This window comes from Ixodes scapularis, unplaced genomic scaffold, assembly GCF_016920785.2.
Source record: "Ixodes scapularis isolate PalLabHiFi unplaced genomic scaffold, ASM1692078v2 PGA_scaffold8__174_contigs__length_109621045, whole genome shotgun sequence".
Lineage (NCBI taxonomy): Eukaryota > Metazoa > Arthropoda > Arachnida > Ixodida > Ixodidae > Ixodes > Ixodes scapularis.
In genome coordinates this window covers 48,927,485-48,952,350 of record NW_024609883.1, presented here as the reverse complement: position 1 = coordinate 48,952,350, position 24,866 = coordinate 48,927,485, and the positions used below count along the sequence as shown (strand labels likewise).

Here is a 24,866-nt window from a genome sequence, read left to right as displayed (position 1 = left end):
AAGTTTGAAAGAGCAGACGACAGTCCGAACGCATGCGCAACTAAGTACGAGCAAAAAGCACCGCGTCCCGCGTCCACAGACCGTTGGAGTCACGTTGTCGGCGCCTGTGTGAGTCTGCATACTCTTTTTCGCGTTGGAATTGTCGATTCTACGTCCTCATCGCAATGTCTTATCACTTTAATCGCCTGAGCGAAATTATCAAGGCTCGTTACACCGCTAAACTTTGTGTAAATAATTTGACGTGCGGCGATTCATTCGCACGAACGCCGCAGAATGGACGCCAAAACCATGATGAGATTCTTCTAGCTATTTTCTGTCGCAACGTCGCTCGTGCTGCAAAAGTGTAGCAAGTAGCGGCGATAATCGACGTCGATACTGAAAATCAGAAGCGGGAACAGACCAAGCGTAACAAGTCGGTGACGGCCAGCGGTACCAATGATCAACATTTTGTATCTACTGTTTACACCGAGCCTATACTTAAGTCTTTTGAAGCCTGCAATTACTTTTTATTGCAATCACCGGGTCAAAGTTTGGTCTACGGGCCGCTTTTGTTTGAACGAGCAGACGACAAAAAGCAGACAAGTTTGAAAGAGCAGACGAAAGTTCGAACGATCAGGCGGCCGTGTGTATTTGAAGACGCACTGAACCCGTGGGTGGTCCGGACAACTTGCCGGTTTTCTCTCGTTCATGTTGGAACAAATCAAATGCATCTGGCGACCACAAAGTGTTGTCTGCACAGGCAATCGTAGTTCGACAGCGTCTGGTTTGCCCTTTTCACGGCTACTATCCACGTTCTCGGACAAACGGAGGGTGCAGAAACAAGTGAAAACTGATCTTCAAACCTTTCCAGACTCTTGGTACAGCCCCCGACGCAGCATTTTGACGAGAAGGCAGGTTTTCTGTCTGGTTTCTTCCAAAAGAACACAGGAATGCATGTCTCACACGGCGACTTCTGCCCACCACCCCAAACCGGAAGTGCGCCCGACGCGCCACCACCGCGGCGTGACGTAGGAGAGTTGAGTTCGTGTATATAGTTGTAGCTGGACGTTTTCTGCCAGCAGCGCCCGTACATCCCGGGCGTCCACTTTCAGGCAAAGTTGAAGTGTCATTCGTCTGAGGTCAGTCTCATTATCAGTTCCGTCTTCCCACTTGTCATTCACTTTTTTGTCGTCGTCACCACCGGGTACCGCAGGGACAGGGCTGGACAAGTCTTTCTTGAAGAGGGTCCTTTCCGTTTGGTGCACGCCTTACACTGGAACGTGCTGACTCCTTTACTCACGAGAAGTTCATAATCTTTTTCAGCAATGTTCACACACTTGCGATGGAATCGTAGGTCGCAGGTTCCGGCACACGTTATAAATTGCTGCCTTCCGTTGGTAGGCAGGGAGCAGCTGCCAGCTTCCACATGCATCCTTCTTCGTCGACACCACTCTGACGAGTCACGAATGACGTCGACGAGGAAGGATGGATCGCGACAGCCAATTGGAGGAGACCCCCCAACACCCCCCCCCCCCCCCAGAATTGTCTGCGCAAATCACATACAAGTCTACATTCCCCTTCCCCCTCCCCCCCTATAGCCCCCCAAATATTTGTGACATCCCCGCCCCCCCCCCCCCCCCCCCTTCCACGTTAACAATTTTGGATAAACCTTTGGGAGGAAGGATAGCACCAGCCAAGTGGGGGTCACTTTTGCCTGGTGAGTGGGATACCGGTTTATCACTCTAAGCCCCCCTACATCGTTGAGTACTACCAACGTGACTAGACGCAACCAGCGTCGTAAAACTAAAAAAAGTGAAATAAATATTGAGCCACCTTACAGGGGAGCTTCGCTTGTCATTAATATGTAAAAGTTTCTGGGGTTGGGTTCTCAGACTTGACATCCCGAAATTCTGGACAATCTTCTGAGAAACACCCAAATTTTCTGGCAGTCTGATAAATGATATATAAAGAGTATAACTACAGCTACTTTCGGCCACTGATTGGCCGAAATTCAATGGTCAGTGGCTGGCCAAACGGAAATGGCAATGGCATAAATGCCCAGTAACTGGCATAAAATGAATGGCCAGCGACTGGCTTAAAGTAAACGGACAGTCACTAGACAAGGACCAAACCACTGCCAAGCACTTTGACCAACCTTGGGCCATCGAAAATCTGGTTGGCCATCGTGCACTTACCAGCGATGGCCTATTCACAACGTGCTGCTTGGAAAGATGTTCATTCTAGTTGTTCTTTGTTTGGGCGCTTATCGATTACATTTCTATTACGTTTGTATAGGGTAGGGTGTCTTATAGATTCGTTAAACACTCGCAAGATTACTGCCGCACTAACAGCTAACGCTGTAAAATATAAATGACAATGCATTCCTTCTCATAAATGGTTCATCTTTTTGGTGGATTTGAAAACCGATATGAATAATCTAATATATTCATTGAGCATGCGTTGTTTGTGATGTACACAAAAATATAAATATATCCGCTTTTTGCTTTCGCAGGGGGGGGAGGCAAATTTTTTTCAGTTCGCCATCCCTCTTCCCAAATAAATCCTGCATACGCAATTAGCCCACTCTATAGCTGTAGATTTATTTATTTGAATATGTTTTATTTGCTATAAAATATTTCTTCACCGATGCTTTTAATAAAGTCCAGTCCACAGAGCAAAACTGGCGTTGTAAAACTACGGAATACTACGATCGATTTATTTTACTTCCTATTCCTCATCAACTACATCGTATTCTGCAACCCACTTCTTCGACAGTAGCTCATTCAGTTGTATTCATTTGCGAATTCTTCGTGGAAGTCCTTGATTCGGTCAAGCATATCCTGGAGCTTTGCCATTGGTGGAAGTATGGTGACTCTGAAACATGTTTGTGATTAAAGTCAGGATGAGCACGGCCAACTTCCTGTGACATTCCGTGGAATGAAAGGTTTTCGAGGTAATGTGAAAATTATAATTGATTTGCGTTCTATGATGCCCAGGCAGTCACAGTATTCTGGAACATTATGATCTTTTGTCAAGAAAAGCAAAAATTTAGAATTTTGTAAATGTAACTCATAAGATTCTATGCAAAAAAAAAGTTAGAACTGTGGAATAAGAGCCATGCGCGTCCTAAAGTTCAATTACTGCGTATTGATATGTTATAGTTGTCATCGAAAGTATTCCCGGGAAACATTGAGATGTTTTTGTTGTTCAGTTGAAATCCTCATTTATTGCATGCACCGAGGTGTTGATGTCCCAGAAAGTTGGGGAGGGGGGTTGGTTATACAATTCACACATTTAGGAAGATAACACAGACGAACAGACAAGTATTACTCCCAATTGGTAGTTATCCATTCGTAGGTTTTCATTATCTCCTTAGATGAGTGAAACGTTCGTCAGTTATCAGACGGGTCAATGTTCCGATTTTAAGTATTTTGTTTCTCATGAATGTACCCAAAAGGTAACAAATTGCTCACCCCATTAAAATGATTTCTGCTAGGATGTATGAGCTATAATTTTAGTATTTCTGCAAGCTATTATAATGGGTCGTGTGAGTTGACCACAGAGCATGATCTAGAGGCACGTTTGGGGTGGTCATACAAACTCCTGTGTGGCACAGAACTTAGCGTTCTAGAATTTTGAAAGCGACATTTGGTTATCTTAGGCCAGCATGAAAGGACATGCCAGTTTTCGGCTGACATCGAACTGTTTGAGTATCGCTCTAGTCATAAAATCGGGATAATTCGGGTGTCGTTGCTCTGGAAATATATCTGTGTAACTTAGGTCATTACCCCAGATAATTTAAGACGAGGGTCATAGATACTTCTTACCGGAAATGACAGGTTCCCAGGACTTGTCCAAACAAGCTGCCTGGCAATACACACACACCTGCGTTTTCCAGCAGTTGACTCACATAGAAATAGCTGGCATCCTGACCAAGGCGCTGTCCAAGGAGGAAGTAAAATATCGAAGCCAGAATATGCTTGAACCGGTTACAAAGATTGAGATATTTTTTGTTTCGTACACAGACCACTTTGTAGACTTTGATCACCAATCAACGCGCTCGCGAGATGCTTAATTATTAGGGGTGTGCGAATATTCGAGTTCAAAATTCCAATCAGGTTGTGATACACCGAATACTTGAATTCAATTTTCAGATTTTTAATATTTAAGTTTTCGGTCAATTCGACGCATCGAATGCTGCCGGACAAATTGGGGTTTATTGAAGCATAGTGCATATATGGTGACGAAGTCTGCGCCTGAGCTTCTTTACCGTGCTCGACAAAAACCTGCAAACTACGCACATCGCCATCTTTAATGGAAGTACCTGGCGTAACCTTCCATCGGCTTTCTGAATTAGAAACAAGTTACTGGGTCTGTAATATAACAATTCATTACAAAAACTCATATAACAACAACAATAAACTTTCCTTGTCGGCCCGTGTGCAGACCTGTCGCTCCCTCAGTGTAAAGCGGGGTGCCGTGAATATAGGTGACGCAGGACATCGCTTCTATTCAAACAGTGCAGCCGTATCTGTCTATGCCCCTATGAGGCTGTCGAATGCTGCGTATCTAAGCCCGATTGTTTGGACACAAGTTTGAGCTGCGTCTGTGCCTCTCAAGTTTGTTCTTTGCTTGCTTGGTAAGTGATCATCAACGCGGGTTTTATCCGTGCCATTCTCTCTTAGTTCAGCGTGCTTGCAGTAAACATAGGCATTTGCTTTTTTTTTTTTTTAAGCGGTCTTGTTTATTTTTAGTACATTAAAAATACAATACTTGATATTCGCTATTCAGTTTGATACTTAACTTTCTGGCAACTATTCGGCACAATTAGATTTGAATAGGAATCGACCTGAAATTTCGCTATTTGCAGACCCCTATTGAATATAATTTTGTTGCATTCCATGCTCTATGAAATTCTCTGGGTAGGGCATTTCATCACAACAAAATAGCTAGTAACTGGGGTGCGCTTTATTTTCATCACACTACAGTTCTAAGTGTTACACATCTTAGCCAGAATTTTTTTTGAAACGAGACAGCAAATATAGTAAAGAAAAAAGAAAACGCGAAAATCCAAAGGCATAGACATAGAGGAAAGAATACACAGGAGAAGGCGTTGTGTTCTCTCCTCTATACCCCTAATTTTCGCGCTGTTTTTTTTATCAGAAATTCATACCAGCTAGACCAACTGTCCAGTCTAGTAAGGAAATATCCATATAGGTTTTCTTTCTTTTCTCTTAGCTTGGTATAATTAAACTGGTGTCTCTGAACTCCGGAGTATTCGAAAAACGTTGCAGGATGAGTACTTTGGCTAAACACTCTTTTCCTCGAAGAGCAATAGTTATTTGAACTTCAAGGAATATACTAGAGTATTGGCTAGAACGTTAGCCCGGTTAATAGATTCAAGCTAATAAATATTGGCGCTTGCTCTGAAAGCAAGGTGTTTTTGCAAAATCTGCACATAATATTGGGTACCGTACCCGCTCGCATTGTGGATGTGTCTTTTTCCGGATCCCCAAATGGCGAACTCGAGTACTGATTAAAGCATCGGAAACTAGTTTGAGATTTATTTCTGCCTTCGTCGGTAATGGCCGAAAATTATAAAACCCATGTGATCATGAGGGTTCCTAAGCTTGTAAGTCAGATTTTAGTTGCAGGTTAAAAATTATCAGATGAACTACACTAATCCCCCGTCCTTTTCTAATGCGTGCCAAATACCCCCCCCCCCCCTTTTTTTTTTGTTTGACGCATACCTTCACCCCCTGAAAATACATGAACTTTAAGCTTCCACTAGCGTTTTAGGTTGACACTAGTAGGGCTTTTAATTAATCTGACCAAGGCTTATTTTAAGTTTTAAAATAGACCGATCTCACCAGCTAGTTTGAGCACGCCACCGCTGCCGACATGCATCGTGGGAGCTGTAGTCTTTCTGCATGCGCGACAACCCCGCTGGAGGTCTGCTCGAGCAGAGCACGAGGCGGCATGAGCTCTCTCGTGAACTGGCGTCTGCCCCCTACGAACTACAGTTAAGGCGGCGTCACGCATGCGTGGAACGCTTGGTGAGATCGGTCTATTAACAACCTCACTAAACGGTGCACACCTTTGCAACAACACCAATGCTACTACTACTACTAGTAATAATAATATTATTTGTTATTCAAGGAAGCACGGGATTGGAAATGCGCGTGTAGATGAATGAAAATAGAGTTCAGAGTACGAGCTAGACAAAGAACGGTGTCCTAACTTTCACTCCATGCCAAGCTTTTTTTACGTGCTTCTCGGTAACACAGTCTGATGGCAGCTACTGGGTTCTGTAGTAGGACGTCATCGTTTCCAAGGCCGTGGGATGCTGAAAGCACTACATTTGGAGGATGCCTCACGAGAACAGCGAAACTTTCCAGCCCAGTGCCATGAACGGGAACAGCGACGGCTCTGGCCCTTGCACCTTCAGAGCATCAGCGGATCTCCTTTCTTCAACCCCTTTGCTGTCGAGCTACCAGAGAAGCTGGATCTTAGGGGTCCAAACGATAGGAAGAGATGAATCACCCGGTGGGAACGATACCCCTACCGAAAAAAACAAAACAAAACAAAAACAGTATAACTTTTCACTAAATTTTCTGTTTCATAATCCAGTGAGCGAAAAGTTGTACTGTTTTTTTCGGTAGGGACCGGATCGTTTCTGGACTCAATCTTCGGGACGCTTCAGCGCAGGTAAGCACATTTCTGTACGCCATGGGGAGAGAAGCGGAAGATCTTTTCACGTCACTCCATCTGTCAGAAGCGGAGCTCAACGACTTTGGCGTAGTGAAGAGAGTTCGATGCCCACTTCATTCCGCGCGTAAACATCATCTTCGAAAGGGCGAAAATTAACACGAGGAAGCAAGATCCAGAAGTGAAATTTAAGGCCTTTATTACAACTTTACAGAGATTGTCGGATTCCTGCGACTATGAAAAACTTCGCCAGGAGCTCATCCGTGATCGCATTGTGGTAGGTCTCTTGGACAGAAAGCTGAGCGAGAAACTTCAGCTCGACGCTAAGCTCACAATGGAAAGCGCGGCAGCGTCAGCACGATTGTCAGAAACGGTTAAAAGGACCATGAAACGATTCTGAAATCGAATTTCATCCACCGATCATCGTAAAAGGTGTGAAAAGAAACACAAAAACACAAATAATAGGGAACCAAAACAATTCTTCGCTACAAAACTTTTAAAAGAAAACTGGACTCTTTTTCACCTTCTTTCCTTCGAAAGCTCTCTGCCTTTTCACTGCGATGCATCCGCGGAACCGCAGTACTATCAGTGTACGTCAGCCGAATCCCCGTCGCCTACTGGGTAAGAGCCTACCTCACCAGCACAGCGATCATAAACAATAAATAGCCGGCGAATGTTTCCTAAAAGTTTTGTTAAATAATATTCAGATCCACTTCTTGTAGCACAATTAGAGATGTGACGAAAATTGCCAAATTTGATAATGCCGAGAGCCAAGCGCCGTCTATCGTGTGGTAAACGAAGCAAGAGAAAGACCCTACTGTGTCGCTCAGTTGGCTCTTACTTGGTCGAGACGACCAACGAACGTTTATTTTTCTACGCGTTCTTCTCGCGCATCCCGACTTCAAGCAGCAAGAAACAATGGCCGCATCTCCACGTGGTGAATGATGTTGATCGGGGCGAAGCTCTGGTGGGCCTGATAACACTGATTTTATTCATAGGTAGTGCTGATGGTACTGACTTTTTAGATTGCAGCTCTTAGGCGCCCGTTTCCGGCTTGAGCGGCGTCGCTGTCGCCGTCGCCGTCGGCGTAACCAAGGTCACCCCAAGGTCACGTGAACCCCCAAGGTCACATGACCCCTCCCAAGGTCACGTGCCCCCGGAGGTCACGTGACCCCTCCCTCCCTGAGGTCACGTGACCCCCCGAAGTCACGTGACTACCCTGAGGTCACGTGACCCCACAGGTCACGTGACCCCCCGATGACGTCATCGTCACTGATGACGTCACCGGCATCCGCATCATCATCATCACTGATGACGTCGCCGGCATCCGCATTGTTATCGTCACTGGTGACGTCATCAGTGACGTCACTGATGACGTCACCGGAATTCGCATCGTCATCGTCATCATCACTGATGACGTCACCGACATCTGCATCGTCATCGTCATCATCACTGATGACGTCATGTCATAATCACGAATGACGTCATCAGTGACGTCACTGATGACGTCACCGACATCCGCATCGTCATCGTCATCATCGCTGTTGACGTCATCGGAGTCCGCATCGGCATCGTCACAAATGACGTCATCAGTGACGTCACTAATAACATCATCGGCATCGTCACGTAACCCCTCAAGGTCACGTGACCCCCCCAGGTCACTTCACCCCCCCTGTACCCTTCCCTCCTCCTCCTCAAGAGCTGCGCTCTAATTCGGCGTTACAGGGAGTTGTAAACGGCTTTCACTTTTTTTATTGTTCATAGGTAGTGCTGCGTTCCGGGTTGCGTTTCGACTTCATTATTACTGCTTTATGGTCGGCGAAATGCAGAGCCAGTGGTTCTTCTAGCGGATCAGCTTGGATCCGCTAGAAGACGTGGGAACGCGTCAACGGACCATGTCAGAAAAAAAATGTGTGGTATGGAACGTGGAATTATATATATATTTGAGCATTTGACCACAGCACCCTCTCGTTTATAAACGTAGAGCCAATGCATGCAAAGTTTAACGCGATTATATAGACGCTTTACAGCAGCTGTGCATAGGCGCCGCCATAACTGACCTTCAGTTTTTGTTCCCTCTTATTCCGTTCGCTTCACTTCATAATTACCACAGCAGGACAGGTTATTGTCATTTTAGATGCTACTGTGTTTTTGTGCCCAGCATAGGCCCTTGTGAAGACCCGTCAACGCCCGCTTCAGTGGCTCGGCATCTCGGTAAGACAAGAGAAGGGCGGCTATGGCGGCTCAAGCTGGCGTGTGTGTAAAGCGTCTATACGCATTTGACCACAGCGCCCTCTCCTGTATAGACGTTGAGCGGCTACATGCAACGTTTCATCCATGACATCCCCAGCTCTTGAGTTACTACCACATCTCACAGCCTCCTACTCGTCCCGCAGTCGTGGCCGAGTGGGGAAGGCGATGGAATAGCAATTCATTGCGGTCTCCAAGCACAGGTTCGAATCCTGTCAACTGCGCAAACATTTTTTTCTTCTTTTGAGAAGACAGATGGGATGTCAATCGATGTGAGCACGGACGCCGGACGGACAAGGCTAGACCCCAAGGAGCTTCGTCCCTAAAAAGTAAAAGGCACTTGAAACAGACCACGACGGAGAAGAACGCTGGATCCACAAACACCCGAGAAAAACTACAACGGCCACGAATCCACCGACCCCGACCAAGCGAGCTCGGCAGAAAAATAGGCCTAGCAGGCACTCCGACTCGGCGCAGCGCTGCTTCAACGGTACTTGGCCAAGACCGTCTGCCCACGACCGGCTGGCGTGCTGGATGGAATATGCCCGCGTGACCCTTGTGGACCCTTTCCGTATTATAGTTTGATCGCTGACCTCAATTTCAGAGTAAGAGGTGAGGTCAATCTCTTCCCTGTGTTATCTCCTTGTTTTCCGAGGCAGTGGTGACGAACACAGTCGTCGAAAAGGGATTCTCGTCGATTCTATGTTCTTGTTTTGTGTGGAGCTCAAATAACGCTGTATGGATTACCTTCGTAACACGGTATGTACACTTTACTAGTATGCCATTTTCATTTTGACACGACTTCACGTCACTGTCGAGATATAACAGTTCGTGGAAGCTACGTGCAATGCCGGTCCAACCTTCCTTTGCCGAGTGTCACGTCAGTATCGAGTTGCAATCGTAAAAGATCGGTCTCGAAGCGTTTACCAACAGTGCGAATACAGCACTTCCATCAAACGCGCGCGTCCGCTCCGAGTGTGAGCAGGTATTTACGTGGCTCTTGTTGACACTGTCGTGGTTGAAACATGTGTTTTTTAACGTCGGCTCGCTCCTGCATCTCAGAGCCCGCAAAAAACGCCGCGGCAATTTGTTTCCATCTACGTCGCTTTGCAAACGACTGCCACCAACAATGACGGTTGGGTTTACTTCTGGAGTCTTCACCGGAAGACGCCGCACTTCCCAACAGGCAAACCGCTGTATGGGACTTGTCCCATGCTGTCGCTGTAGCGCAACGTATCTCATTGAATTTCGCTCAGCTGCGGTGTGACCATGACTATCGCGGCAATAAGAGGCGCCAATGCAGAAAATACGTCGGTGACATCAGCCACACCAGCGCCATCAGCGCAGTAAAACCTACCGGTGCACCCTCAACCCGACGCTACTAACGCTCCCATTCTCCTACTGCCGAGAGAACTTCCGGTTCCTGTGCCAGAGTACGTCACGACCACTGATCTCTATGTCAATTTCCTGGATCGCGTTTGACCAGCTCCGCCTACGGACCGAAATGCGGTCACTGGCGGCCATTTTTAGGTAGAGTTATATCATCTCTAGACATCATAGTAATATGGTGGACAGCGCAATGGCGGCCGGGTGCCATAAAATAGCCGTGGATCTAGTACACTGTACCGTGGGAGATATTTCCTGCTTGATTCAAGTTGTTCGACGACGCAGATTCTTGAAACCCGGCGTGAACGGTAGCCTCATCTTTGAGGACCCGGAGAAAGTTCTACGAAAGCGCAGCACCGGGGGAAAGCAGCGCAGCTCGCATCGAAAGCAGACTTCGTACCGGCGTCTGCTTTTAATGCTAATTTTGATACGACTTTCGATACGAGCTGTGCTGCTTTTCCCCCGGTGCTGCGATTTCGTGAAAATTTCACCGAGTCCTCAAAGATCGCGCTGCCGCTCACGCTGGGTTTCAAAAACCTGTTTCGTCAAACAATTTCAATCAAGCACGAGATATCATCCACCCTATTTTGACGGCAGCCTGCCACCACACCTGCAGGAGCTCCTGCCACCACACCAGTGGCTGCAGGAGCTGTACCTTGGCTAGAGGTAATATAACTCTACCTAAAGATGGCCGCCAGAGACCGCATTCGCAGAGCGGGCAAACGCGATCCAGCAATTGTCATTGAGATCAGTGGTCACGACCGTCAAAATTACGCCGCAGCTTCTTTGGCGGTCAGTCAGAGGGAAAGAAAAAGTCGATATTTGATTATTTTTTTTTGTGTGTAAGATGGCCGCCAGTGACCGCATTCGCAGAGCGGGCAAACGCAATCCAGCAGTTGTCATTGAGATCAGTGGTCACAACCGTCAAAATTACGCCGCAGCTTCTTTGGCGGCCAGTCAGAGAGAAAGAAAAAGTCGGATGCCTGTTCGGCATTCAGTGAACGTTCAAGGTTTTATATATGTAAAAGTTATCAGGCAAAAGTAAAAACGTCATTTCATGGTCCCTTTAAAGGGATTCTTTGGTCAAATTTTGTATCCGAGAAACCAATTGAATATCATTGTTATTGTCCCAAGACGCATCGTACGTGCAATATCTGAATTTTATATGCCCCTCTGCATGAGTAATTGAATTTATACTGCTTTAATCGCACTCTAGCGTAAACGCTGTTTTCGGTGGCAACATGGGAGCTCTGACGTCACACAACACAAAGCGAGTATTTCTGTCTCGTCGTTTAGTGAACGCCTCAGCGTGCTTCGTTTTAGAGCGCAGCTCTTAGGGGCCCGTTTCCAGCCTGAGCGGCGTCGCCGTTGGCGTCGGCGTCGGCGTCGGCGTCGGCGTCGCCGTCGCCGTCGCCGTCGGCGTCGGCGTAACCGCGCCCCTCCCCCTCCTCCTCCTCCCCCTCCTCCTCCCCTCCTCCTCCTCCTCTTCCTCCCCCTCCTTCTCCTCCTCCCCTCATTGTGTAGTATGGTCCGGGTGGGTCACGTGACCTCGGCGGGAGGGGGTCACATGACCCGTTTCCAGCCTCTGCGGCGTCGGCGTCGCCCCTCCTCCTCCTCCCCCCTCCCCCCGCCAAGGTCACGTGACCCCGGGGGGTGACTCCCCTCCCCCCGCCGAAGTCACGTGACGGCCCGCCCAAGGTCATGTGATCCCGTCCCCTCGAGGTCACGTGACCTCCCGGACCTCCGCCCTCCTCCTCCTCCCCTCATTGTCTAGTATGGTTCGGGAGGGGGTCCACCTGACCTCGGGGGGAGGGGGTCACCTGACTTCAGCGGGGGGTCACGTGGCCTCGGGAGGGTCACGTGACTACCCCCTCCCCTCCCCCCCCCCCCGAGATCACGTGGCCCCCGCGAGGGGAAGAGGAGAACGCAGGGGAGCAGGGAGGATGAGCAGGGCGGACAAATCCGAATTTTCATTTCTCCGAAAAATTATTTTAAAAGACTCTTATCTCTTATCCCTCGGCCGGCTTCGGCTTTCCTGCTGCACGGTTGAAAAACCCTGCAGCAGAAAAATAATAGAACAAAGACAAGCTAAAAGCTGCTAAAGTGCGTTCATTTCTTAAAAGTAGCGCACGGTGCGTCGATGCACAAGGCACGTGCAACGTGCAGACTTTGGAAAGATCATGGCGGCACAGTGCATATTCAAACTAGATTTCAGATGCCATGTTACACTGGCCATGTTATTCCCAGAATTGGTGCACGGCACGTGTCTCCAGCATTCCCACAACAATCAATGCAGCCACTTTTGTCAGGATGGCGGGGCTTTAGCAGCTGCTGCTAAACGTGCTGCACGAGCAGAGGGTCAGCACCGCCGGCGCCGTGATCCAGCATGAGTGATATCACAAAGACGACGACGACGAGACGTAATCAGGCAGTTCTTTTTTCACAAAATGAGCGAGTCAGATGAAGCAGCTGCTGCTAAACGCACTGCCCGAGCAGAGGCTCAGCGCCGCCGGCGCCAAGATCCTGCAGTGCGTGCCGCCGAAGCTGAAGCTAAACGGCGCCGTCGACAAGACCCGGAAGTGCGCGACGCCGAGGCAGAGGCTCATCGCCGCCGCCGAGAGCAGCCAGAAGTGAGCGCTGCTGAAGCTCAATCTAAGCGCCGCCGTCGAGAGGACCCTGAAATGCGCGACGCCGAAGCAGAAGCTCATCGCCGCCGTCGAGAGCAGCCAGGAGTGAGCGCCGCCGAAGCGGAAGCCAGAAGCCGCTATCGAGAGGACCCGGAAGTGCGCGACGCCGAAGCAGAAGCTCATCGCCGCCGTCGAGAGCAGCCAGGAGTGAGCGCCGCCGAAGCGGAAGCCAGAAGCCGCTATCGAGAGGACCCGGAAGTGCGCGACGCCGAAGCAGGAGCTCATCGCCGCCGTCGAGAGCAGCCAGGAGTGAGCGCCGGCGAAGCGGAAGCCAGAAGCCGCTATCGAGAGGACCCGGAAGTGCGCGACGCCGAAGCAGAAGCTCATCGCCGTCGCCGAGAGCACCCAGAAGTAAGCGCTGCTGAAGCTGAATCTAAGCGCCGCCGTCGAGAGGACCCGGAAGTGCGCGACGCCGAGGCAGAGGCTCATCGCCGCCGCCGAGAGCAGCCAGAAGTGAGCGCTGCTGAAGCTCAATCTAAGCGCCGCCGTCGAGAGGACCCGGAAGTGCGCGACGCCGAGGCTGAGGCTCATCGCCGCCGCCGAGAGCAGCCAGAAGTGAGCGCTGCTGAAGCTCAATCTAAGCGCCGCAGTCGAGAGGACCCGGAAGTGCGCGACGCCGAGGCTGAGGCTCATCGCCGCCGCCGAGAGCAGCCAGAAGTGAGCGCTGCTGAAGCTCAATCTAAGCGCCGCCGTCGAGAGGACCCGGAAGTGCGCGACGCCGAGGCTGAGGCTCATCGCCGCCGCCGAGAGCAGCCAGGAGTGAGCGCCGCCGAAGCGGAAGCCAGAAGCCGCTATCGAGAGCACCCGGAAGTGCGCGACGCCGAGGCAGAGGCTCATCGCCGCCGCCGAGAGCAGCCAGGAGTGAGCGCCGCCGAAGCGGAAGCCAAGCAAAAGGCAAGGATCGCTAAGCCTGACGGTGCAACAAAAATTTTCCAACGGCTGTTTAGAGACAACCCGTTTGGGAGCGTATGTTCAGTCTGTGACCGGCTCTGGTTCCAAAACGACTTGCAACCGCTACCGGACAGATGTCACGAGACCCTAGAGCAATCATTTCCAAACTCGGACCTAACCCAATTCAAACTGTGCTCGACCTGCATACAATCAGTGCACAAGGGTCATATTCCTCATCTTTCCTCAAGTAACGGTTATGTATATCCCCCGAAGCCAGCCCACCTCCCACAATTGAACGCGGTGAGTGAGAGACTCATATCTCCACGAATTCCTTTCATGCAACTGCGACGGCTGATGCACGGTGCAGGTCAACACGGCATTAAGGGACCAGTAGTGAACGTCTGTGTTGATGTGGACGACATGGTGACAATGTTGCCTCGTGCCATCGAACAAGACCGAGCCCTCAATGTACATTTGAAGCGGCGCATGCTTGCGAAGACGACCTACCTGGCAGGGGCAGTAAAAAAATGTGATCTGCTGCCGTGGCTTAAGCTGCTGTGTGATAGCACGCTGTACAAGCATTATAATATAAAGTGCGATTTTGCCCGTTTGGGCGATATCGTAGGTCAAGACGCAAGACGAATGAGGAGCAGTACGAGATCGTCCGAGAAGTCGTGCATAGACTCACTATACCGGACTCTCCGCCACTACAAATCTTCTTCACGGGAGTGGCTGGATGTGGGAAGACATTTGTACTGCGTCTCATCATGGACGTCTACAACAGATATTGCAACCCTGCTGGTTCAGATAATGTAAACGCCTATGTTGCCTGTGCTACAACTGGAAAAGCGGCGGTCGCGCTTGGTGGAATAACTGTACATGCAGCGTTCAGACTTACCATCAATACGGATGGCGGACTCCGGGACAACGAGTTGAACACGTTCCGCTATGCGTTCAGGAACGTCAGGTGCGTGATTATCGATGAGGTTAGCATGATGTCCGCCGACATCCTTCAGAAAGTGGACTCGCGACTCCGCATCATCACTTGCAAATATCTAGAGCCTTTCGGCGGGTTAGACATCATCCTCTGCGGAGACCTGCGCCAGCTTCCCCCCGTTCGTGCCGCCGAGGTTTTCAAGCGCGTCAAGACGAACAGTGTGTTTAACACGGAAATCGCATGGCACCATTTGTCATTCTTTGTCCTCACGAAGGTCGTAAGGCAAAGTGATCTCAGGTTTTCCACCATACTTACCAAAATTGGAGACGGTGCAGAATTGGATTCCGAAGAAATCGCATTGATCCAGAGTCGGTTCGTCACGCAACAACAAGCAGAAACGTGTTGTCCCGGTGGCATCCGCTTGTACTACTCCAACAAGGAATCGGACTACTACAATACGAACACGGCCATTGCAACCGAAGATAATTGTGTGGCATGTCCGGCACGGGACACAATCGTTGGATTCAGGTCTATGCAGGAGAAGACAGAGGCAATGCGCAAGGCCGAAACGCTGCCCAAGGCCGAACTCGGAAACCTGCCAGCTAATATAATGCTATGCATTGGAAAACCATATATGCTCACACTCAATGTCGATGTTTCCGATGGTCTGGTCAATGGCTCTGTTGGAATACTGCAGTACATACAATACGATACGCTCCGAGAGCCGGAACGCATCTGGCTGCATTTCGGTGAGCTTGGTTCCAAAATTGCGATTGGAACCGTGGCGGCCGCAAAATCCCGGCAGTTACGGGCACTCGACAGAAATATTCAGCAAAATTGGACACCTATCGAAAGACGCACAGTCACTTGCGTCATTGATAAGAAGTCAAGGATATCCCTGAGGAGATGCCAGCTACCCGTTGTGCAAGCAAGTGCTATCACCATTCACAAATCACAGGGAGGCACGTATGAAAACGTGGTGTACTCGTATGCCAAAAGTCATCCACAGAAATTGGTATACGTGGCACTGAGTCGTGCTACAGACATCAACGGGCTCTACCTCACCAATGTGGACAATGACTTTACGTTCTACCACGGCAAGCCCAATCCCGACAGGGTACTACTTGATGAGTTTCGTCGACTGCAGTCACACAAACTCCAAACTGTCACTGCTAAGTGCTACGCAATGATTAAGCAACCGCACTTGTTCTCGGTCGCCGCACTTAATGTTCGCTCTCTGCCGGCGCATTCCAAGGACGTGCACCACGACCCCGTCCTACGCCATGCATCTGTACTTTGCCTCTCGGAAACGTGGATGGATCCAAAACAGGCGGTAGAAATCATGGACTACCAGTACTGCTGCGGCGTCAGTAGAGAGCACAACAGAGCGGCAGGGGTGGCCATCTACGTGCGTAAGGGTCTGTCTGCCGTACCCATCGAGATATTTGGAACGTCAGACGAAGTTGGAGAACTTTGTGGCGCCAAGTTCGACAACGGCTTGGTAGTGGTGGCTCTGTATATCTCGCCTACAGCACTCACCAAAGATATCGTGCATTTTCTGCGACTTGCGTTAAGCACACGTGGGTCCACACCCATGTTAGTAGTGGGGGACTTTAATGCAGACTTAAAGAAGGATAAGAACTTCATACCACTTATGCAGGAAAACCTCCCATTTCTCTCCCTCGTAACAGCTCACACCGCTGTGACGACCTCTCGAAACACGTGCATAGACCTCGTCTTTCAAAATCAGCCTTTGGTCCATCACCTGGAACACATATCCTGCCACTTCTCAGATCACAAGGCTTCCTTCATAACAATCAAGGACTGGGATAAGAGTGCTATTTAAAGCACCAGTATAGCAGGAGCTTGCTCTATATTTGTATATATTGTGGGGATTTTGGACGCCGAACTTTGGCGACGATATGCACTGCACGCTAGGAAGAAAGGAGGAGGAGAAGAACGAAAGCTGGGAAATTGTTCCCTCCGACGGTCTTGCGTACCTTGAGAGGTGTTAGGCGGGCCACTCGGAGGAGCATCTACCAGCTTCGTTATCAGTTGGAGCGTGCAAGTCGTACAAGACGAAGAGGAGGAGGAGGACGGTGAGGTTGAGGAGGAGGAGGAGAGGAGATGCCAGATACGTGTTGTGCAAGCAAGTGGTCTCATCAATCGTAAATCACATTGGAGCTTCCAGATCTGACAAGTATATTCCCTTTCTCCGTACAAGCGGTGAGCAAAAATACCACAATATATTACATAGTTCAGTGCGGTATATCGCAAAATTGAGATACCTCAAAAGAGGAGGAGGAGCACAGGAGGAGGAGAAGGGGACGACGAGAGAGTACGGATGAGGAGGAGGGGCATACCCTCCCCTCCGTTCCCTCTCGCCCCCGCCCCTCCCCCCCCTTGCTTGGAGCACATTTGGAACTTAGGGAATGTCATAGCTCGGGGCCTCTTCCTTCCTTTGCTACTGGAACTACACACTCTAAGTATCTAGAGCTTGAATATTTTTCATTCGAATTTAACATGGCCGACAGCATTGTTAAGACGTTCGACGAAAACATTGTAAACGTCATTAACACAGTTCAGACCGGCTTCCCTACATTTATTATAGGTGTGTTCTAAGCATGTGACGACTTTCATGACCCTGTTTCATCATCAAGTATTGAAGTTCATCTTGCGTCAGATCTAAACAAATCACAACACCATGTTTGGGGTAAGTCCCTTATCAAGTTTAAGATGGTGTGCCTGCCTGTAGCTTCTCTAAAGTGTCTTTTTTTACGCTTGTTTCACTTATTATAAGTGTTTTCTTTTTTATATTATACTCGGCCAAGTGCCCATCTTCCAGTGTCCATCACACTTTTAGTCTGGTGATCACGTCACCTTGAAACCCGTGTAAGCTTAGAACTGAAAAGTTTTGCTGCTTACGCACAGCAGACAAAAAAAGGTAGGCAGCATTTTAACTTCCAACTGTCTAAGCGTGGATGTCAAGCATAAACCCTGGGAAGATTTGCCCACTGCTTAACTACATGCTTTTTTTTTTCATGTCCTGGTTGGCTGCTACACTGGAGAGGCTGCTGAACATCATGCCACGGCGGCTGATCATGGCGGTTTAGTTAAATTAATAATGGGGTTTTCATCCAGGACGTAAATTGGAAACTCGCGGAGCAAACTTTAAGGTACATTGGTATAACAATTGCGTACGTTGGCTTTGTACGTTATTAGCGTAAACCTTGGCCGGATATGCAACGCAGTTTCCAATATACACCACGGTTTTTCCCTAATCAATAAAATTTCAACCCTCCAAATTATTTGTCCTGACTCTATATTTCACAGCACAGCTCTTACGCGACCCTTTCCGGCTTGAGCGGCAAGGAGGAAAGCAGTACGAAGGTGGAGGACGGGGGGAGGAGAGACGAGGAGGCGGAGGCGAGGGGAGGGGAGGAGCTTAAGGACGAGGAGGTGGTAAAGGAGAGGGAGGGGGAGCAGGAGGGGAGGACGACTAGCAGGCATGATCACGAGGGAGGAGGAGGAATATACCCTCCACTCCTCCTCCTCAAGAGCTGCGCTCCAATTCGGCGTTACAGGAAGTTGTAAACGGCTTTCACTTTTTTGTTGTTGTGCTCGACTTGTTTCGTGGTTGGGTGAGGTTTTTGCTGCGCGGTTGGGTGCCACAGCCACCGGGCAGCACATGCGAGCCAAGACATGACGTTTCACACTTTTCCGCGAGACGTGCAGTGACGAGCAAAATGGATTGTCGCCGTGCGTAGGAGGAACTGGGTTCCCGTCAAGATCGAGATCCCGCTTATGCAGCAATCATCTCACAGAAGAGAGCTACGAGCTGAGCTCTAAGCGGACAGAAGGCTCGTAAGCTGATGTGTGATGCTGTGCCAACGATATTAAACTACGCCCATCCACTCCTCGCCCCAATCGGATCCATCAATTTGTTTATGACAACCGAAACCAACAACTAGACCACCTAGAAACGATACCAGGAGTTGTATTTAGCACGCGTGCAGCCACCAAATTCTGTTTGACCCGCATGTGAGAATAGAGCGTGGCTACGATTCACCAAGCTCGCCCAAGTCAAGTGACGACATGCATTTGAACGATTCGCCGGTTGCCTTCGACCCGCGGTCATCGCCTCTGAAGGAAAGACCCGCAGCTTCATCACCGATCTAGTGAATTCGCCGAAATCTGTACCCAGATTCCCCGTCGTGTACCTATAGTTGCCGCTTCAGAGGCGAAATCTGCATCCTTTGCTTTGCAAGCGCTCCTAATTCGATCGGTGGCCGTCGCAGTTGTGTTTGCGCGAAACGGCATACGTTTGCTCGAAGCTTATGGCTGCTTCCAGTAATATCCTGCTAAAAGGTGTGATTTTTTTTGCACACGCTTGGGAACTGCGTTAAGAAGAACCGTATTTCAGTTGGGGCATACAGCTTAGGGCACTGAATCTCAACCATCGATGTTTCGCGGAACCCTTGTGGATCGGCGGAGATAATGGAGGACCCCGTTCGTGCTGAGAGGGGAGGAAAGGTATAGGTCAAATACAATAATTTAATAAATGGATATAACTAAGGGCTAGTGTGAAGTAGATCTCTCTTATTGAAGTTCATACGAAAAAACTCGCCAAAAGAAAACAATATTTCTTTTCGATCTGAAAAAAAAAAAAAAGCCAACTTTTATTGCCGGGCTTGACTGATGAGACAGGGATTCGCGGACCCCTGTTTGAGAACCACTGGCCTAGGAGACAATATAACTTGAAACAAAATACAAGACATCCATCGACCAACGCTTGTTATCCCGACCATCCGACAAACCTTTGCGGTTTGTGACGTCACGCAGCAGCTACGGATGTCAGCCATTGACACTGACGAAATTCGGGGTGCAGTTTCGTACATACGCTCATAAAAGGTTTAATTAATAACGGGAGATCATATATCAAAATAAAACTGTCGTCTGTCTACATGAAGGCTCCCTCGACGTAACGAGCGCAAAAACTTAAGTACCTCCGGTTTCGACCGGACAATCCCTTTAGGTGTCAGCAAAAGGAGCTGCTCAGCAATACGACAATGTCCAGGGAAATCGAGGATCTGCAAAAAGGATACTCAAAAGCGAACAGCAAAAAACGCAACCCACACAATTAAAGCACATAAAAACATTAATGGCATCCTAACACTTCGGCGTGAAAATGCCGATGGTCTGGCAGCTTGCACAAGCACACAAAGGATGAATGCGCCGCAAGAGACAAAAAGCGCAACGCCTGCAAGAAGGTTGGACACTTTAAGAGTGTCAGCCTGTCCAAGCCTAAGGGAACGCCCCTCAAAACACAGGAGCACGAACTAGGTCTCAATGAAGTGTTCCTGGGCGAGTTGATGCACGCGGATAACAGAGAACCCTGATTTATCACAGCGAATGTAAACAACCAGGGCATAACGTTCGAGCTGGACACTGGGGCAGACGTTACCACCATTCCTCCAGACGTCTACTGAGTCGAAACAACGGCAACGCTCAAGCCAACAGGGAAAGACCTTCGCGGGGCAGGAGACTTTACGTTGAACACACTTGGAAGTTCCAGGCGATCTTACTTGGCAGTGCCGAACTACGATAGGAACCATCTGCGTATCGGAACGAATTCGCCATCCTCCACTCGGCCACTCGGCAGTTCCAGCTCTGCAAGTACTGAGAAGCTTGAACGAGATCAAGGCAGACAGTAGACTGGAGCATGATCAACAGATGGCGCTAAATTTATTCATGCGCACGTAGCACGGAAGAAAATAAGTATTTCTTGATTAGTTGCTCCTCGGCAACGCTGGGTATCAAAGGGTTGAAAAGGGTGATGATATTAGAATATGCGGGGATTTTAAGGTCACTGTAAATTCGGCATGCCATACCGAACAGTACCCGTTACCCGTTATCGAGGACATGTTTGGGGGTTAAAAGCGCTAAAAACGACGGACGAGTAGGAGAGACACACACCACAGAGCGTCTCTCCTACTCGTCCGTCGTTTTTAGCGCTTTTAACCCCCAAACATGTTCAACCAACTAGCCCAAATCCAAACCCTTCTGCAATATCGAGGACATATTTGCGTCTCTTTGTGGTGGTGAGGTCTTCAGAACGTTGGATGTGAAAAACGCGTATCACCAGCTTTGCTTTGACGAAGACGTGATACAATTGGCAGTGATTAAGAAACGCAAAGGCTTGTTTTGTTACAATAGATTACCATTCGGAATTGCATCCGGACCGGCCGTTTTCCAGCGCAGGATCGAGTCTATATTGAAAGATCTTCAAGGGGTTCAGGTCTACCTGGACGACGTGCTGGTGGCCAAGAAGTAAGGTGATTCAATACTGCGGCAAGTGCTACAGAGGCTGCGGGAGCACAGGGTCAAACTGAACAGAGACAAATGTAAGTTACGTCAGGAAGAGGTCAACTACCTGGGACACAAAATAGATTTCACCAGGGATTCATCCGAAGGAAGAAAATCTGGAAGCGGTCATGCGAGCTCCTAGACCACTAAATGTTTCGGAACTAAGGCCCTATTTCGGTCTCATAACGTATTACAGCAAGTTCCTGCTGAACATGTCGACCATGTTAGCTCCGCTATATGCATTGCTGGTGAAAAGCATGAAGTGGGACTGGGAAGTGGGACGTCCAGATCGGCTAATTCCATCGATGGCCGCCGCTCGCATACAACGATGGTCGTTGTTTTGCTGGAGCGTGAGCGGACGTGTTTCCTGGTTCTCCTCGAGCATCCGAAGCTAAGTGCCAGTTTTTCTTCTTTTCTCTCTCTTTTTTTGAGAGTTGATTGGAAGTGACTATGCGGTAGCAGTATTAGGTTTGAACAGCAGCAGTTAACGTTAGTTTCGCAAAGTAGGCTCTGTTTGCATTTTTGGCGGGAAGGGACGGTTTGTTCCCGGTCTAGACATGGGTCTAGATTTGGGTCGGCATGACAAGGGTGGGGATGAGTTGGTGCAGTGCGAGGGGTGTGGGAGGTGGTGTTACCTGGAGGAGACGGGTTTCGGGAGCCTGGAGGTGGCGGCGGAGGTGAGTTTCGAGTGTCGGCTTTGTGTGAAGCTTCAGCAGGTAACTGGGGAATGGGAGGGTAGAGTTCGGGAGATTGAGGCCCAGCTTAAGGCAGAAGGAGAGAAGCGGGTGGGTCTCGAGGCCCAGGTAGAGGAGCTGACTAGGCAGCTTAATCATGAGAGGGAGCAGCGGGTCGGCCTCGAGAAGCAGGCGGAAGAGCTGGGGGAAGTATGGAAGGCGGGTTTAGAGGAGCGTAAGAGGGAGTGTGACAGTAGGGTAGAGCGCCTGGAAGGGGTAATTCGAGCGAGTGAGAGTAGCGAGGGAAGAAAGGAGGAAGTGTCAGTTCTAGCGGGACGAACCACCAGTCTGCAGGCTGGGGTCCCTGGTGGTCGGGAGTCCGGCCTGTTGGCAGGCGGGCTCGACGACGCTGGAGAGCTGATTGAACCCCAGCTCAATGGCGCCTTCGAGCAGCAGGCGTCGGGCAGTCAGGTGACAGGAGATAAGTCGCAGGACAAAGGCGCGCAGGCACCAGGGGGATCTAGGGTACTGGTAGTGGGGAGCTCTAACGTAGCACGGGTTAGGAGGGGTGTACATAACAGGGTGAAGGGAGACCAGAGGGTAACCGTAGAGGTCCAGCCAGGGAAGTGTATGGTGGATGCTATGACCGCAGCACGTGGGGGGTGTGGGATAACCGGGAGGGAAGGAACCTAGTAATAGTTCATGCGGGGCTTAATGATGTGCTGAAGGGTAGGAGCCAGAACCTCGGAAAGCAGCTAAACGTGGGAATACGTAAGCTGAGGGACGTGTCTGAGAATGTGCATGTGGTTGTGTGCACCATTCCAGAAGTTCGGGGGCAGTCCGGGTTAACGGAGAGGAGGGTTGTCGAAGCCAACGGAGTAATTAAGGGTATGAGTCGACAGCTTCGGTACGACGTAATGGAAGTAAACAGAGAAGTGTACGAGGCTGGCTCCCGCCCTTTTGCAGATGGCATTCACTACAGTGAGGCCACGGGTTACAGGGTGGGGGATAGGATGGGCCGCACGGTGACTGCTTTTTTGGGGGGACCGAGGGCCCTGGGGGCACTGAAGTAACTGAAAACCCAACAAAGTCAGGAGAGGCACCCAGGGTTAAAAAGAGGAGAAAACGTAAGAACAGGTATAAAAAATCAGCACAATCAGACATTGGATATATTAACATGCAGGGTGGTAGAAATAGGTTAAAATGGGAAGAGGTAGAGGAGCAACTAAGAAAGGAGGATTTAATGGTGTATGGGTTTGTGGAAACACATCTCAGAGACATGGAGCAGCCACCTTGCAACCCTGACTATGTGTGGGAAGAATGCAACAGAATGGAGGGAACGAGGAAGGGAGGTGGAATTGGAGCATTCATTAAGAAGAATATGAACTTTCAAAGGATCAGAAAGGAGTGCGCCGAACATTTGTGGCTGAAAGGAAAAGTCGCTGGGGAATCAACAGTCCTTGGAGTGGTTTACTTATGGACAGGGACAGGTGCTAAAGAGGAAAACAGAAAAATGATTGATTGCATATCAAGAGACATTAGTGAACTAGGGGAAGGCTCCGAAATAATTATTATGGGAGACATGAATGCCCATATTGAGGGTCTGGATGGGTATACGGACTCAACTGGAAGCATATTACTAGAACTGGTGGAAAAACATGACTTAGTTTTATGTAATACCAGTCAGAAGTGTGACGGGCACATAACTTGGGAAACTGGCAATCTGCATTCAACTATAGATTACGTACTCATGTCACACAAAATATATGGTAAGTTACAAGTAATGAAAATAGATGAAGAAGGTTCCAAAAGTCTTGGTAGTGATCACAAACGTATTAAGCTGAATTTTGCCAGAGAAGTAAATGCTGAAACTAGGCAACATAATTCAAAGCAAACTTTCTGCAGCGACAAAGAGTTGGAAATAGTTGTTGAAAGAATAGAGGCAGCAGTTTCAGGGCAACGGCATACAGATTGGACCTATGAGAGCCTAACTAGACTTTTTTCTCTAGAACTAGACAAAGTTAAGAGTAAACGAAAGGGGAAGCAAGGACATAGACCAAAAAGTTGGTGGGACAAAGAAGTGAAGCAAGCGATACAAAAACGTCAGGAAGCCTCTAGAGAACACAGGTATTCCAAGCGTAGTGGGGAGTCCAAAACAGAAGTAAAAAGAAAATGGGACAATTTTGTAACATGTCGCCGAGAGGCATCCAGTTTGATCAATGCGAAAATTCAGAGAAAGGGTGAGGAATGGATGAGTAATGTAAGTAAGAAAGATAGAAATGCTGCCAAGAAGTTTTGGGAGCACTTGAACTCACTCGGTGAAACAACGCAAGCTAGACAGAGGTTTATACTCTCGCATCAGGGAGATCAATTAGAGGGAGATGATGCGATACAATATATAGGAGCAGTGATGGAGGAGAAATTTCGGGAACGGGTACATGTGGAAGATAGGAGAACCGAAGGAAGTAGCAGTCCAGTTTGTGACATCGCGGATTTTGGACAAAGAGAATGGGAAAAGGCGGAACGAAGAGTCCCTAGTGGCACGTCGACAGGCACAGATGGTATCCCTATCAAGCTGGTGAAGAATTTGGGTCCTAAATCTAAGGCAAAACTAAGGGAGGTAGTGAGTACCATGATAACGAAAGGAAATATTCCAGATGAATGGAGGCTTAGTAGGATGAGTATGATGTATAAGGGAAAGGGAGATAAGTCTGATATTAGGAATTATCGTCCTATAACCGTGACACCGGTTATTTACAGGTTGGTAATGCAGATTATAAAGAACAGACTGGAGGAATGGGTAGATTGCGAGGGCATACTGGGCGAGTTACAGAACGGGTTTCGAAAGCAAAGAAGGTTGGAGGACAACTTATTTTCTCTAACACAGTGTATAGAAATAGCGCAAAAAGAAAACAGACAGCTCTGGCTGGCATTTCTGGATATCAAGGGTGCCTATGACAATGTGAACCAAAGAAACCTGTGGGACAT

The 24,866-nt window shown here is 49.0% G+C and overlaps 1 protein-coding gene across 1 annotated transcript in view; it reads right to left on the bottom strand.

Annotated features, from left to right (window-relative positions):
• Positions 1–2,762: 2,762 nt before the first annotated feature.
• Positions 2,763–24,866, bottom strand: part of LOC120839424 (alanine aminotransferase 2-like) — a 64,244-nt gene continuing 42,140 nt past the window's right edge. Inside the window, exons 10-11 of the mRNA XM_040209705.3 lie at positions 3,807–3,919; positions 2,763–2,853 (exon numbers count right to left, since the gene is read on the bottom strand). Of these exons, the coding sequence (XP_040065639.2) occupies positions 2,763–2,853; positions 3,807–3,919 (204 nt within the window). The remainder of the gene's footprint in view (positions 2,854–3,806; positions 3,920–24,866) is intronic.